The sequence below is a fragment of the Dryas octopetala genome, chromosome 1, assembly GCF_963921425.1.
Source record: "Dryas octopetala chromosome 1, drDryOcto1.1, whole genome shotgun sequence".
Lineage (NCBI taxonomy): Eukaryota > Viridiplantae > Streptophyta > Magnoliopsida > Rosales > Rosaceae > Dryas > Dryas octopetala.
In genome coordinates this window covers 5,105,563-5,122,146 of record NC_141366.1, presented here as the reverse complement: position 1 = coordinate 5,122,146, position 16,584 = coordinate 5,105,563, and the positions used below count along the sequence as shown (strand labels likewise).

The following is a 16,584-nucleotide window of genomic DNA, read 5'->3' as shown; positions in this document are numbered from 1 at the left end:
GATGTTGCGCACTAAAAAACAAAAAGGAAAATCTATTGGAGATCAGGCAGATTGGCAGAGCCTGTGAATATTCGACCTGTTATGCTGCATGTACTGATGTACGTACGTACGTAGTGCTAGTGCTTTTCTCAACACTTCTTAATTGTCTCTGCGAGCGAATATATGATTGGTTACAACTTACAAGTTACAACATCACCACATGAGCTCTCACTACACTAAATATCAATACAGCTATATACAGGGACAGGAACCGGGATTGAAAATTTGGAGGGGCTGAATTTAGTAAAAAAACATCATTGACTTTAGCCCATTACAGAGACGAAGTTCTCTCTCTCATTTACGAACAAACACTATTAATTTTTTACCACATGATAAACTACTAAAAACTAAAAGCTGAAGTGAAAGAAAAGAAAAGTAAAGAAAAATGAACAACGAATTGTGAAATAAAATAAAGAGAAACAAAAAGCCACAAAAGGAAATAATGGGTTGAAGATCAGAAGATAGGTCATGGGTGGAGGCTGTATATTAATAATGGGTACTTGGGTGAATGGGTGATGTTTAATTCATTGTTTTGTCTTTTTTTAATTGGGGGGCTATGGGCTTATACACATATAGCTATTTTAAAAATTAAGGTAGGTTTGAGCACGCCCAGCCCTTCATTAAGATCCGTCCCTAGCTATATATGTCTGTACTATACGTGTGTTAGAGAGAGAGAGATATATATATATATATGCATGCACTATCTATTAATTTGTATCAAGACACTATCTTAGAGCTACGGATCGCACAACAGTATATGCCAGAATCCACATGCACCAGGGCAACACGTCTATATATAATAACAAGATACTTAGGAATATCTCTTTTTAAATTAATGACACTTTTTTAAGTGCTTAATTACCAACGTTAAAGAACCAAGGCAAATCTTTGTACCTAGAAAGAACATGGTTCCTAATTGTGAATTGGGATCACCAGAATTAATTTGGAGTCATATTCAGGGCACATACATATATATATATATATATATAGCAAAGTGCATGCACACAACAATTAATTTGTCCACATATAAAGTGGAACAAGCTAGCTAGAGTTGGCACGTACACTTTGAATTCAGCCAAAAAGAAATTAAAAAGCAGATATCATATATATATGAAAAAAGTTTACATGTGTGGTTTTCTAAGTAGGATTATAAAGGTACGTAGTTAGGAACTAGTCGTTTTCATTGCCCAGTTTTATTTGGCATTCCATCTGCCTTTTCCGATAGGCAGCATCTTAATTGGTGCTGTTAGAGTATTAATTAGTTAATTAACTCTCTTTCAAGATTTTGCCTAAAATGAACCATATATGTTCATTTTCTTTTGGTTTTGTTGATCATGATATTTCCTAAATATATAGTTAACTTTTGGCTATTCAAACTTGACGGATCTTTGATTAGGTGTGAGATCCATTATGAACAATTTTAAACAGTATGCATTCTTATGAGTGTTAGATATCGATTCATATAAACAATGAATTTCATACACAATCTTATGAGAACATGACACACTTCACTATAATCTTCACTTCATACAAAATTTATCTGACAATATATCATATGAATATGTACGAAATCCATTATAAACTATGAATTTCATACACGTTTTGAGAACATGACACATATATTGCACTATAATATTTGTTTCAAGCAAAATCTCTCTCTCTCTCTCTCTCTCTCTCTCTCTATATATATATATTTATATATGCTAAATTAATAGCAATTACAATGGACCTCACACGGCAAAATGATCTTGGCTTCATGCAAGATTTTTTACCCTAAACTATTATGCCTCATTTGTTCAGTATCTAAATAAGAAAACATATACTGTATATATATTATATATTCACTAGTATTTCAATGAAGAAAGAATAAATAAACTAAATTTTGAATAAAAATAAACCAACAGAATTATAAAAATTTATAAACAAATAAACCAACAAAAGTGCTTTCCCATTGTGTTGTTTTGAAAAAGATCAAGAATATTCTGTATGCCAGCTACGGGAGATTATTAGCATAAGATCTAATTTAAAAACTTGAGTTTTTTTCTTTTCTTTTTCTAAAAACAGGAATTTTCTTTTGGTTAATTGGGGGTCAAAGGCCCAATACATCAAAGTGGACTTGGGTCTAGAAACGCCCAGAGAATTTATAAATCATCAAACTCACTTTTTTTTTTGGATGGAACTTGGAAGTGTGATGATAAATATAATTAAGGGTAAAATAGTAATTTGAGATCAACTGTAGTCTTTTTAGTTGGACAACATCACAACAACAGTATTTGTGTCCGATACTGTTGGTATATTCTTTGCGGTGTGTCTTATATCTAATTGGCCTGAGAAAAACACACGCACTCAAAGCCCCCAGCTCCAACGTCTCAGAGACCCAATGCAAAACAGAGACACCACCAATCCAAATCCAAGCTAGAGTGAGAGAGAGAGAGAGAGAGAGAGAGAGAGAGAGAGAGAGAGAGAGAGAGAGAGAGAGAGAGAGAGAGAGAGAGGAGCTCTTTGTCTGTGTCACTGTGCAATGATTTCGAGGTTCGGTCATGGCATGAAGGGCGGGTTTCAACTGGGCCTCTCTGAATACACAGCTTTTCCTTCTTTCCAACCGTGACGAGTTAAATTTTCTGGGAAAATGAGTAGTGAGAAAGAAAGTGCTAGAAACTGAAGAAAATGAGAAGGTTGATGTTGTTCCGAGGAGTTGTGTTCTGGATCGACTTTCTATTGTCAGCTTTTGGCGGCTTTCTGATGTTTTCTGGGTATTTTTGGTTGCATTCATGACTTTATATATGGTTCCCGTGCTTCTTGGAGGCAAAAATGGTACGGTTGTTCATTCTACTATATCTTCTTTTTCATTAGAGAAATTTTGATGGAGCTTATTTTGAATTTTGTTGTATATTAGTTTTTATTAATCTAATAGGACTCTGCTGTAAATAGGTGTACAAGAAGTTTTGGACTTTTAAGTTCTGGGTTATTGAATTTGAACTTTCCTTTTTGTTTGAAAATTGATGGGTTACCCATCCTCCACTATGAGTTAATATCTTGGGTTGCGATGCATTAGTGAACTTGGAAGCTTCCTTGTTATTTCCTTTAGCAATTTCATTTCATTTCTAATTAATTGTATTCAGTTTGTCCTACCTGGCTGCATGCTTTCGGTGTGTGCTTAGTTGCTATGATGTAATTCATATAAATAGTATCTCTATGCTTGTATTGGGAACCATGAGATTAATATTGAAAAGTTAATTTTGAGGCTAGCTGCCTGTAAAGCACTATTGTTATTCCTTTGCCTTCACCAAAAACAAAAAAATTTCTGGGTTTGAATTTACAGATGGGAACGAGTTTAGTTAGATGGATTTTTTTTTCATGGTTATTTGCGCGTTTGTTGAAGAATGGTTAATGGGGTAGAAGGAACTTAGTATGTAAAGAGTTTTATAAAGAAATTGATGGGTTTGGGAAATTAAATATCTTTTGGTTGCATTTGGATGTATGAGGTTTAGAAGATAATAATAAGAATTTCAAGTTGAAGTCCCACTTACAGAATGAAGTATAAAAAGTATGAATTTTTCGATAGGAGTGAAATTTATGAATGGCTTGGAGCCTCAGTTACAAATGAATTTGAAATAATAAGCGGAACATGTTTAATTCATGTCCCAAATGATTTAGTTGGAGTAAGAGCTTTTTTATAGCTTTAATTTTGCTCTTTTACTGAGATGTTAAAACTAATGCATTTGAGGCCATTACAATCTGAATCACTTATTCTGCTTTGTATGTTTCTTTTATGCATCTACTTGTATGGCCCCTTCTCTGAACCTTTTTTCCTTCTAATTCTGGATAGAACTATATGTTTTATTTCTCTGTTTCTATTTTCTTGTCACATTGAAAATTATTAAAAGGTGGTATTGTTGCAGATTCCCAGGAAACAGTCAACTGTTTAATGAAGTTCTATGACTTTCGGAAAGTCCTAGTGGCTGTTCTATATATTTCTTAGAGTTTTCTTGCGAGATTAAGGCCGTGTTTTTGCTGAGTATATGGAAATACTATACCTGTTAGAGCTCTGTACATCTTCTGCTGTGACAACTGGTTGTTTAGCTGCCTTTCTTAGAGATCACCCAGTATTTGGCAGAACTGCAGTAGACCAAGCATTTAGTTGTTTCTGTTGGGTGGACTGAACTCTGTTGATCTCATTCCTGCATTCTGCTGGAGGGTTGAACTGTTTGTGAGGCTAACTTCCTTTGACAGCAGATAAACCCTGTCAGAAACTTGGCTTCTTTTTGGGGCAAATCTCCTTTGGAAAAAGTGATTGGGTTCTTTGAGAATCCAACCATTTGGTTATTTATCTATATATATATATATTATATCAGCAGTGAAAATTTAGCTCTGTTGGGCAAATCTCCTTTGGCAAAAGTTACTGAAGTTCCCTTTGGTTGGTTGACTTTCTTTCATGGTGGATGAGAAGAATTCATCTTTTGTTGGCCCGGTCATCAATTTATCTCGAATTCCAGGGCAGATCTCCTTTGGCGTTTTGTTTGCTATTTTAGGAAGCTTCACCTCTACCCCTGTGAAAGATCTCATCTGGCAGCTTTAATTCATTGATACTTCTGTAGTTGGGAAAATCTCCGTTTGAAGTTTCTCCTAGTCGAAACTTCACTCCACCTATCGGGCAAATCTCCTTTGGCATTTCGAGTCATCTGTTGACTCCTGTTATCCCTGTAGGGCAAATCTCCTTTGGCATTTCGAGTCCTCTGTTGACTCCTGTTATCCCTGTAGGGCAAATCTCCTTTGGCATTTGGAGTCCTTTGTTGACTCCTGTTATCCTTGTAGGGCAAATCTCCTTTGGCATTTGGAGTCTTTTGTTGACTCCTGTTATCCCTGTGGGGCAAATCTCCTTTGGCATTAGTTCTCCAGTGTTAGTGGTGAAAATTTCCTCTTGAAGATACTGGCACAATCCATATCAAATATCAACTGGAAAAATATACTGTTCTACTGGTTATCACAGAGAATTGCTGTGGTAATAATCATTAATTCATCCTTTGGAGGCTACGCAATCTACGGATCCTTGTAGCAGTACGTGCTAAGGACTTCAAGATAAAACTAAGATTGGCACAGGTGCTAATTGATCCATTTCATCATAGAAGGTGTGTAGCTGACTTTTTCTATATACTTTTATCTTTTTTTTCTTTTTCCTCACATATCCCTAACTTATCATTATACTTAAATAAATCCTATGTTGCTATTTATACATGTATTCTGTGCAGGTTTCTGTGCTTTTTTCGACAGTATTGATTTCGAAAAAGATCTTGTGTTTGCAATTCAGTGAAGATTCACTGAGTTTCTCTGGAGAACTGATAATTTTGTTTATTCTCATTTTGCAACTAAGGTGAGAAGTCTTGCACCATGGACTTGTTACTATTTTCATTCAATTTCATTTTTGAATTTTTTTTTATATTGTATCATGTTTTATACATACACAAACAGATAACATACTTTTAATCGTATTGTAGATTATGAACTAAGTTTTATGTATCTTCTGATAGGCATCTGAATGATGGATGTGCTCCTTAGTGACTCTGATTGGGATAGTTTTAGCGAGACTGGTAGTTATGAGGATCAAGGGGGAAACGAATATTTGTATGGCGGGCATGCCAGTAGCATATTGTCTAGCCTGGAGGCTACCATTGGGAAAATTGACGACTTTCTCTCATTTGAGAGGGGATTTTTACATGGGGACATGGTGTGCTCTGTAAGAGATCCATCTGGACAGATGGGCAGAGTGGTTGGCATCAATATGTTTGTTGATTTGGAGAGTGTTAATGGAAATATAATAAAAGATGTCAACTCCAAGAACCTATTAAAGATCCGCTCCATTTCAGTGGGGGATTACGTTGTTTGTGGGCCATGGCTTGGAAGGGTGGATAGAGTTGTTGACTGTGTCACTGTTGTCTTTGATGACGGGACGGAGTATGCAGTCACTGCTGTGGATCAAGAGAAGCTTATACCCATTTCTCCAAATATACTTGAAGATCCACAGTACCCATATTATCCAGGACAGAGAGTACAGGTTAGGCTCTCAACTGTTTCCAAATCAACTAGATGGTTATGTGGTAACTGGAGGGAAAATCAAGACGAAGGCACTGTTTGTTCTGTGGAAGGGGGTTTGGTGTATGTTGACTGGCTTGCCTCTGTTCTCGCAGGTTGCGATTTGAATTTGCCTGCTCCTCCATGCGTGCTGGATTCAAAAAAGTTGACTTTGTTGTCATGTTTCTCTCATGCAAACTGGCAGCTTGGTGACTGGTGTATGCTTCCGATTGCTGACTGCAAAGCTAGCATGGAGCAGGCTTTTCATAACGCATCTACTTGTGAGCTTATTGACAAGCACAAGAAATCAGAAAGTGGATTTAGGAGAAGAAACCCTAATTCAAAATTTGAGAAGATCTTTGTTATCATAAAGACAAAGACCAAAGTTGATGTTGTGTGGCAAGATGGTAGCCACTCTTTGGAATTAGATTCACAGACATTAGTTCCAGTAGGTGTTGTAAATGATCATGAATTTTTGCCTGAACAGTTTGTCCTGGAAAAGAGCACTTGTGATGATCTACACATGTCTAGTAGCCAAAGATGGGGTGTTGTGCAGGGAATGGATGCAAAGGAACGAACAGTAAGGGTGCAATGGAAAACAATCAATGTACCTGAAGCAAATAATTCAGAGGGAGAGCCGATGGAGGAAATTGTAAGCGCTTATGAACTGGTTGAGCACCCAGATTACTCGTACTGTTTTGGAGATTATGTGTTCAGGTTGGTCCAGAATCAGTTTGATGAACAAGCTGATAAAAACTATCTGAACACAAAGATTTCCATGAGCAAGGACGCTGCTCAGAAAGACAAGAACTGTGGTGGGGATCAAGATGAGTACACTGATAAATGTTACCTATCTCGTATTGGCAATGTTATGGGCTTCAGAGGTGGTTCTGTGGAAGTGAGATGGGCTACTGGTATTACAAGCCAGGTATAAATTTTAGCCATCCTTATTGTTTTGTTTATTCGCCATTTTGTGTGCTAAATGATATCTTGCTGGCATTGGTTTCCCATTAGATTTTGATATTCCTTTTTAAGTTTTTTGTTGGTCATTTTTACAGGTGGCCCCTTATGAAATTTTCCGGTTTGATAAACATGAAAGTCCTGCTGCAATCCCCACGGAAGATGACATTGAGGACTTGAATCAAGAGATAAATCAACATGAAAAACAACCTTCTAACCAGAAGGGAAAGGTAGAGCCATCTCTCTCTCTCTCTAATGCATGTATGAAACAGTAGTCAACTGTTTAAGGTGACATTTCTTAGGTTTTCACTTCATTAGATGTGAAATGTATTTTGAAACCTTGGAATTAGTTAGTAAGTTGATGAAACATAAGTGAAGTCAATGGGGCAATTTGACATTTAGCTAGAACACAGATTATCATCTGGCAGGAAGTGAGAAATTAGAAATTTTCCTCAAAAAGAGAAGTGTAATGTCTTTCTACAAGTATTATATTTGTGTAGACAATTTAGGGAGTGCTTGGAAATTAGGGTAAATTAGCAAATAAATGCATATTACATCCAATGATTGTGTAGGAAAAAGGAACAAATGACTAGGTCTGGATTTTATAAAGTCAACTTTAACCCGAAAGTTTATTTAATGATCATTGAATTGAGTTATATTTGTTAGAATTTTAAAACAATTGTTGGCTTTAACAGCTTAAGTTTCTTGGAAGAATGGTAAACCAACAAAAACTTAACATAGGGTTTTAGAGCAAAAGATCCTGAGTTGACAGTGGACCTCCCAATTTATGTTGAATTCAACATGCTGGGTTCTCTAATGGTGGACAGTGGCCCACACACGAGGGGAAGTGTTAGAAATTAGAATACAGAGAATAATTGCTCTACGGCCTAATTGTTTAAGCTTTTGGAAACCATGGTAAATATATTAAAAAGAAAAAAAAAATCTTAACAATATTGCTTTCCTAAAACTCTGAAAATCCGTGGAGAAAGCCTGTATTGTCTGCATTTTCCTCACAACAAGCTGAATAACATTTTTATGTTCAGGATTCCTTGAATACGGATGATGCTAGTAAAAGTTGCAAAAAGTACACAGGGGAGTCTAGTTCCTATAATCTTCCTCAAGATGCCATTGGATTTATCACAAAAATTGCTGTGAGTCTCTTTGGATCCCATGGTTCCACATCACTTTCAGGTCCTTCACCATCGGTCCATATTTCTGAAGTTGGAAATGAATCTGAGATGTCCGATGAGAAAGGAATAGTAGAAATTTGTGACCTCTGCACTGAGCCGCATTCTACGGCTGAGTCGGAGATATTTGGCAGGAAAAGTTTGAATCAGGAAAGCAAAAATATTATGGGGAATAGAAATCTTCCACATTTAAAAGCCAATGAGAGTGCAGATCAGTTTAAGCAGTTTGACATGGTTGCTGATTGCGCAGATCACCATTTTCATGGTGCTGGCAAGGAGTTAGCATTATCTCTGGTTAGAAACTTGATGCAATCTTCCTATAAACATACCAGTTCATATATTCATACAGTGAGGATAGTCCTTGTAATTCATTTCCATTTTGTTTACTCATAGGTAAAAAGAGGTTGGATGAAGAAAGTTCAGCAAGAGTGGAGCATCTTACAGAAAGATCTTCCTGGTTAGCACTTCATCTTATTTTAAGTTTGATTTGTAATGGTTGTCATAAATTAATTTAGCATTATTAGCCAACTTTCGATTGTATATAGCAATTGACTTCCTTGAACAAATTGCATCAGTGGGTTTGCTGGTGAATCATTTCATGAATTGCAATTGGAGCTACATTATATTTATTTAGGAAAGAAGAAATTGTGATTGAAAAAGCATTCTAGCATGACTTGGTAACAGAGAGCAAAAATTGATTAGGAAACAGTAAATTTATAGACAGTTATTATTTGATTAAAAAAGAAAAATCCATGACGTTATAACTGAAGGGCCATTCTTATGCAAAGTACTTTTAACCCTCAGAAAATATCTATGTCCGTGCCTTTGAGGAAAGGATGGATCTACTGCGAGCAGCCATTGTTGGTGCACCTGGAACTCCATATCATGATGGGCTTTTCTTCTTTGACATTTATCTTCCGCCAGAGTATCCTTATGAGCCGCCTGTAAGTTTTTACATATAGTTGTGCAGTTATTATTTTTACATTTGTGGTTGTTATAGTGAGTGCCACTTTAGATAATGTCAACCTTATGGAATTATTGTGGACCTGAAATACTATGCAGTTGGTGCACTACAATTCAGGTGGTCTCCGTGTCAACCCTAACTTGTATGAGTCTGGAAAGGTCTGTCTCAGTCTTCTTAATACATGGACGGGTATGGGCAATGAAGTTTGGAATCCAGGGAGCTCCACCATTCTTCAAGTTCTACTTTCCCTTCAAGCCCTTGTGCTCAACGACAAGCCATATTTCAATGAAGCTGGATATGATCAGCAGATGGGAAGAACTGAGGGAGAGAAAAACTCAGTAGGCTATAATGAAAATGCATTCCTTATGACTTGCAAGTCCATGCTATACATACTCCACAAGCCACCTAAGGTACAATGCTTAATTCTTGAATCTCATCAGTTTCACTATTTTATTGTTTTAGAAGTGCATAATGTTGGCTCATATGATAATTTTCTTAGGGCCATACTGAATAAAGATAATGGTGATTCTCTTGATCATTATTCTAAAATATTTGAAATGAACCTTTAGTGTTAATCTGTAGTCTTTGACATGATTGCCATCATATATCATGTATGATATTACCATTTACCCATTGAAAATGTTAAGAAAACGAGACCATCCAAGTTTTTCTCTTGTTGATTTTTCTTATAACTTAATACTGCAGGTTTTTCTTTATTCATTTCTAGAATTGGACTTACTCATAAAGGCTTCATATGACGCTCCAAGGACTTAGATGCCCTCCATTAAGATTTTTCTTTCCGACTTAATATTAAACATATATGTCTTAGTAATTGATTGTCTAAAAAAAATAAAAAAGGCAGTTTACAGGACTAAATTCCTGCCACTTCTGCAGAAAATTAAAAATCATTGAAATCATAAACTTTGACTTCTAGTAATCATTCTAACTTAATAATGTTGGTGCAGCATTTTGAGGATCTTGTGGTGGAACACTTCACTCGGCGTTCCCAAAACATTTTAATGGCTTATAAGGCATATATGGAGGGGGCTCCAGTAGGGTGTGCCATTGATTTTCAGAAAACTGAAGATAAACATTGTAAGGGAAGCTCTACTGGGTTCAAAATTATGCTTGGTAAGCTCTTTCCAAAATTGGTGGAGGCATTTTTTGATAAGGGGATTGATTGCAACCAGTTCATTGGTCCACAGAAATGAACGTGGTGCAAAATTGTAATATAAAGGTACCCAAGCAAGACATTCATTCATGCCATGTGTATAAATCCATGTAGTGTCAATGTGTGTTTGGTGAATGATTGGTCATGTCACTCGTGCGTAACTGAATCTGTAGTTGTTAGTATGTGTAAAATATGATTTTAGTAAGATTTGTAGTGTTGTATCTGTATTATACTATCTTTTGCAAACAATATTTATGAAATAAAAGCAAGAGTGGAGTTTGGTGTGTTAGATGCTTACAGTTTTTATAAGTTTGAGAAGAATAGGCCTGGGCATCGGGTGGGTGGCTCGGTTTGGAGCCCAAACCATTTCCGACTATATGGGTTGGGTGGGAGTCGGCTCGGGTCTTTGTCGGAGACGGGTTGGAGCAGTCGAAAACGGCTTGGCCGAGAAGGAGGAGAAGAGTGAGGAGAGGAGAGAGAAGAGAGAAGAGAGAAGAGAGAAGAGAGAAGGTGCGGGGAGGAAGATCGACTGGCATCTGCAACTCTCTCTCTCTCTCTCTCTCTCTCTCGCACCTGTCGCTCTTTCTCATCTGCAACTCTTTCTCTTTCGCGGCTCAGTTCGACTTTGGCGGGCAGTAGAGAACAGAACCTGCCACCCGAGCCGCCTCTATCGGGGTGGGTCGGCTTGAGGTTAAACGGTCGGCGATGCAGTCGGAGCTGTGGGTCGGATGGCTTGATGCCTACCCCTAGAGAAGAATGATTTAGGTATAAAAGATTTGCTTGGTTGCCAAGAAACACCAAGAAATAGACAGAAGTAAATGAAGAATCCTATATGTTTTCTCAGTCTCTTTCTCTTTGGTCGTCTTCTCCGTCATATTATTATGCATACTTAATTATGATTTATTAGGTTATATAATAATCATGATTAATATTTGATAGTAAATATTAACCATAATTCAAAGCAAAAAGATATTAATCATAATTAATTTTGTGATAAATTATAATTAATTTGCACTTCCCAATGTTAAACTAATCTACTTAATAGTTGCAATGTTAAAGAAGGTCCATAATTTATTTAAAATAATAATAAAGAAGGTTGCGTTTTTAAAAGGAGGCACTAATTAAACAGGCCGTGTGTTCCATGTGTCCTTGTTTTTATAACAATAACAACATTGTTAGCATTTCACAATGGCAACCAGTAATAATAACCATTAACGTATGATATGACTTCATAAGTTTGAATTTTATATTTTATATTAATTTATTAATTTTTGACATAATTATATAAGAAAAAATAAAAAGTATATCTATTAGTATTATTTTTATGCCATAAACGCTTAGCACAAAATGCATTGATCTATCGAGTGCTCGGCAGCTGTATTTGCGTTCTAACTCACATAGATCTACAACCTAAAAAAATGTATCTGCAATTTTAAAAAATGCATCTTGCAGATGGAAGATGTATCTGCAACTGTCGAGCTCTCGGCAAGAGTACCGAGCGTACCGAATGCTCGATAGCTTTTTTCGACGTCCAGACCTGCACATGCGAATAGATTGGACTTCAACTTAATTTTTTATTTAGCTGAATTTTCACTTAAAATTTTTAAAAACTAGGCCAACGGGACTGATCTCATCTCATTCCCAATCTTGGAATTTGTATTCGAGATGGGATCGGGACGGGATGACCATGGTTCCGTGGCAATACCAAACTATATGGACGGGATGGATTTGGGACTAGAATCCATGGTGGAAGGCCAGTGGTATAGGAGCTTCTCTGAGCTATTCTAGCTGCTATGAAGGGCTGGCCGCTCAGGGGAGGAACTCTGCTCAGGTTTGGAACCCGGTTTCAAAGTTGGCTTCAAAGCCCTTACTAGACTAGATAGGGGTAGCGGCATATCGTACTAAATCTGTAACCTATAACATCATTAGTAAAGCTGGTGGCAGATTCTTTAGCACTCGTGCTTTCATTATGGATTTGGGGGAGGTCCTGCGCCGATGAGCTTCCCGCCGGTGGTTTGGGTCGCCGGAACAAGGCCGTAACCAACTGGGTTCTGGCCGTGGCTGTGACGGTGAATGGTGGCTAGGGTTTGGGTTCCTCTACTACTATAACCCACAAATAGAGAGAAATACCCAAGAGAAGATTGTTTTTTTGTGAGATGGGGGGAGTTGTGATCAAGAGAAGATATAAGTTGAACTAATAGAGAACGGTGAATATGTAAGTTGGTCTGAGTTCCTCTAGGAGGGGAATTGAGAAGAGAGTTGAGAGTTGAGAAAAGATAGAGTTTTAAAGAATTTGGGGAAAAGACATAACAAAGAAGAAAAAAAAATGAAAGTGGGGGGAAAAGAAGGGGAAATGTAAAATAAAATTAATTATATACGGGACCGGATGAGATGAGATTGAAATGTTAATATCGTTCACATCCCATTATATTAAGGACTTATACAAAATCATTTCGAAAATTACGGGATTTAAACGGTACATGACAGAACCAAAATGGGACGGGATGGAACCGGTATAGGTTCAGTATCCCGGTATTAATGCCCAGCCTTCTTAAAAACCCTAAACATTACACTCTAAGTAGAATAAAAAAATAAAATAAATTATAAGAGATGAGAAGTAGCGTAGTATATAAATTGAAACTCGCTCTGCTTCTTCTTCCGCTCTCTCCTTCATTGCACAGCGATGGAGTCCAATTCTTCATCATCTTTTTCGGCTCCATTGCCCAAATCTAGGGTTTGGGTTCTTACAATTCTCCCAAGGAGTCCTTCAGAAACCCATAATTTCCTATTCACTCCGCTCCTCTCCTTCTTCTTCTTCCTCTTCTTCTGCATCAATTTCACCACTACCGACTCAACCTCTATAACCCAAACCTCAGATTTTGAACCCTTATACTCCCAACACTGCAACGACGTCGTTCCCAAATCGGCCACAGACCCTTCCAAGTGGTTCGTCGCCAACCTCTCCATCCAAGACCTTGGGTTCGAGACCGGTTACTTCACCGGCGGCGATCGGCTTTTGAATCAAAACCACCTGCATTCCGGCTTCGATTACCTGAAAGCTCTCTTCTTTCGGCCCAGTGATATAGGCAAAACCTTTACTGATGGCATCTTCAAAGTCAGAGCAAACTTACACCTTCAAGACACTTCATTTTACTCCATTTTTCGAAATTCTTCGCACCGGAATTTGCGATTGGTTAAGCCGAGAATGTCGGTCCGTAAGAGCATACTGAATTTCAGGCTTGATGGGTTTTATTCAGAATCTTCTAAGAAGCTTTGTATGGTTGGACAAGGCGGGTCGGGGGTTTATGGAGGTAATATTGGTCCTCTTGGTGTTGTTATTAAGCTTAATTATCCGAAAAATTCAACTATTTATGATAGTTTAATAACTGGGACTTTAGAGAGTTTGACTGATAATAAGCATGACCCGAATTATTTTGAACCCGTTTTGATGTTGGCTTTGTCTCAGAGAGCTAGTTATGAATACACATTCGGTGAGAAAGATAGGGAGAATGGTTGTGTGAGTGGTTATGATAGAGGAGAGAGTTTAGCTGTGAAAAATTTGAACAATTTGAGCCGTGGTATGTGTAGGTTGCTTGGTAACCGTGTTGACAGGTTTGAATTGGAATATGGGAGTGTTTGTGGGAGTGTGAATTGCAATCCTCTTGGTGGGGATGTCGGATACGTGCCCAATTTCTTGGTTTATCATGGGACTCGGTGTACAGATGGTCGGAAAATGCAGATGGTGTTTGGTTTTCCCAACCCTGGCTATGATGGCATCAGATTTCCTTTTGAACCTAATACAACCTTCATTGCTGAAGGAGAATGGGATGAGAAGGAGAATCGTTTGTGTGCTGTTGCATGCCGGATTTTGAATTCGACAGAATCTTTGACCAATGCTTTTGTTGGAGATTGCTCAACTAGATTCAGATTGAGATTCCCAGCAACATTGTCTTTACAGAATAGGTCAACTATTGTGGGGCAAATTTTTAGCAACAAAGAAGTGAATGACTCAGGTTACTTTGGTAAAATTGGGTTTCGTAGCAGTTTGTCGGGATGGTTAATGAAATTCTTAGATTTCAAATATCAGTATTCTGAGAGTGACACCCTGAGAAAAACCTGTGCAGAAAAGAAGACTGGGAGAGGCAATGGAAAAAGATACCCTGATGAGTTTTCACTGGACTTGAAATTTGGCATGAGAGTGAGAAACGGCAAAGGGCAAGTTGCATTGGGTTATTCAACCCCATTATTTGTGGAGGATGATCAGATTTATGGACGCCGATTTTGGGATAATTTGGAGCAAACATCACCAATTAATCAGAAGAAAAGCCATAGGAGTCCGATGAACATAAGCTACAAGTTGAGCTTCAGACCTCCACCTGATTTCAATTTTTTGCATGATGTTTTCCCATCTAAAGCAGAATTATCTACAGAAGGAATGTATGATAGGGATCATGGTAGTCTATGCATGATAGGATGTAGGCACATACCATCGGAAAGTCAAAACTTGACTAAAAAGGATATGTTAGACTGTGCTATTAAAATTAGTGTACAGTTTTCTCCATTGGATACCAAGAATGACCAAAATGTCAAGGGAATTATTGAAAGCACAAGGGAGAAGTCAGACCCTCTTTATTTTGAACATATTGAGTTCTCCTCAAATTCAATTAACACTAGACAAGCTGCAGCATCCATTTCGAGAATTGACTTTGAGATCATTATGGTTCTGATTTCAAACACCTTTGCATGTGTCTTTGTGGGCTTGCAGCTCTTTTACGTGAAGAAGCACCCGGGTGTGCTCCCTTTCATCTCAATTTCGATGCTTATTGTTCTTGCTCTTGGACACATGATTCCTCTGCTGTTGAACTTTGAAGCATTGTTTGTGCCAAGCTACAGCCAGCAAAATACTTTTCTTTGGACTGGTGGATGGCTTGAAGTGAATGCAGTAATAGTCAGGGTGATAATGATGGTAGCTCTCCTCTTGCAGCTACGTCTTCTCCAACTGACCTGGTCCTCAAGACAGGGTGATGGAAACCAGAAGAGTTTGAGGGATTCCGAGAGGAAGGTTCTTTACGTGACTTTACCATTGTACATAGCTGGTGCACTGATGGTTTGGTTTATGCACCAGGGGAAGAAGAACACTTACCAGAGGCGGTCACACAGACGATTTGATAGACCACACCTCAGGAAATTTGAAAGACCACACCACAGGCTTTACCGAGTGTCTACTCTCCACCATCTTGCTTACCGGCAGCCCTCTCTATGGGAGGATCTCCAGTCTTACGCTGGCTTCATCCTGGATGGTTTTCTGCTCCCGCAGATATTGTTCAACTTATTCTTCAATTCAGGAGAAAAAGCTCTTGCCTCTGCCTTTTACATTGGAACCACCATGCTTTTTCTGCTGCCTCGTGCATATGATCTTTACAGAGCTCGCACATATTCTACATGGTTCCTTGATATATCCTATATTTACGCAAACCATAGAATGAATTTTTACTCCACTGCATGGAACATCATCATCCTCTTTGGTGGTCTTCTGTTTGCTGCCATTATTTTCATGCAGCAGAGATTTGGTTGCCGTTGCATTCTTCCCGAAAGGTATAGACAGAGTTCTGTATACGAGAAAGTCCCTGTGATCAGCAATGAAGAATTGTGAGGGACAACTAATAGAAACAATTTTTTGATAATTGAAATCTAGTTTGAAAGTATTCCTCTGCAATATTTTTTTTCTGATGGTATGTTCTTTGTCCAGTCTATTAAAGAGTGGGATATATGACCGAAGAGAAAAATGAAAAAGACGAAAATTTTGACAAAACAAAATTAAAACATAAAACATGTAAAGCTTCAACAAATACGCTTAATTGATTGATTTGGGTTTTGGTCCTCATCAATGCCCCGTGTATATTTTATTTTCTGAGCAATATCATGAGAGATATATCATATTCTATGATTCATATACCATTCAATTTCAAGCCAAAAAATGAGTTACCTTTTGATGGATTATTAGATAAGTTAACCAGCAATCTATAACTAGTATGGAATCATGGGTCACTATTATTATTATGATTATTACCTCCATGGTTGTGATATTTGGTTCACAGTGATTTGGCACAATAAGCATATAAATTTTTTGAATACCAAAAATAAAAGCATATAACTTTGGTTTCTGCTGATCCCAAACAATGAGGGCTATGAAA

At 37.6% G+C, this 16,584-nt stretch overlaps 2 protein-coding genes across 2 annotated transcripts; both read left to right on the top strand.

The window, feature by feature from the left end:
* The first annotated feature begins 2,405 nt into the window (after positions 1 to 2,405).
* Positions 2,406 to 10,674, top strand: PHO2 (phosphate 2). The gene is made up of 10 exons (XM_086229082.1): positions 2,406 to 2,853; positions 3,942 to 5,168; positions 5,289 to 5,410; positions 5,568 to 7,036; positions 7,167 to 7,298; positions 8,112 to 8,549; positions 8,649 to 8,712; positions 9,060 to 9,199; positions 9,318 to 9,629; positions 10,185 to 10,674. Exons 4-10 carry the CDS (start codon positions 5,576 to 5,578, stop codon positions 10,428 to 10,430), a joined length of 2,793 nt encoding a protein of 930 aa, XP_086085208.1. The 5' UTR covers positions 2,406 to 2,853; positions 3,942 to 5,168; positions 5,289 to 5,410; positions 5,568 to 5,575; the 3' UTR covers positions 10,431 to 10,674.
* Positions 10,675 to 12,806: 2,132 nt separating this feature from the next.
* LOC147296819 (DUF2921 family protein, putative (DUF2921)) lies at positions 12,807 to 16,098 on the top strand. The gene has a single exon (XM_086237836.1). It carries the CDS (start codon positions 13,074 to 13,076, stop codon positions 16,041 to 16,043), a length of 2,970 nt encoding a protein of 989 aa, XP_086093962.1. The 5' UTR covers positions 12,807 to 13,073; the 3' UTR covers positions 16,044 to 16,098.
* Positions 16,099 to 16,584: the final 486 nt, after the last annotated feature.

What these genes read in the sequence shown, in the direction of transcription:
- LOC147296819 (XM_086237836.1), top strand. Translation starts at nt 13,074, where the DNA reads ATGGAGTCCAATTCTTCATCATCTTTTTCGGCTCCATTGCCCAAATCT.
- PHO2 (XM_086229082.1), top strand. Translation starts at nt 5,576, where the DNA reads ATGATGGATGTGCTCCTTAGTGACTCTGATTGGGATAGTTTTAGCGAG. An exon ending in CTTCTAACCAGAAGGGAAAG is followed by an intron (nt 7,299 to 8,111) that starts GTAGAGCCATCT and finishes TTTTATGTTCAG; the next exon opens with GATTCCTTGAATACGGATGA. An exon ending in AGGAGTTAGCATTATCTCTG is followed by an intron (nt 8,550 to 8,648) that starts GTTAGAAACTTG and finishes GTTTACTCATAG; the next exon opens with GTAAAAAGAGGTTGGATGAA.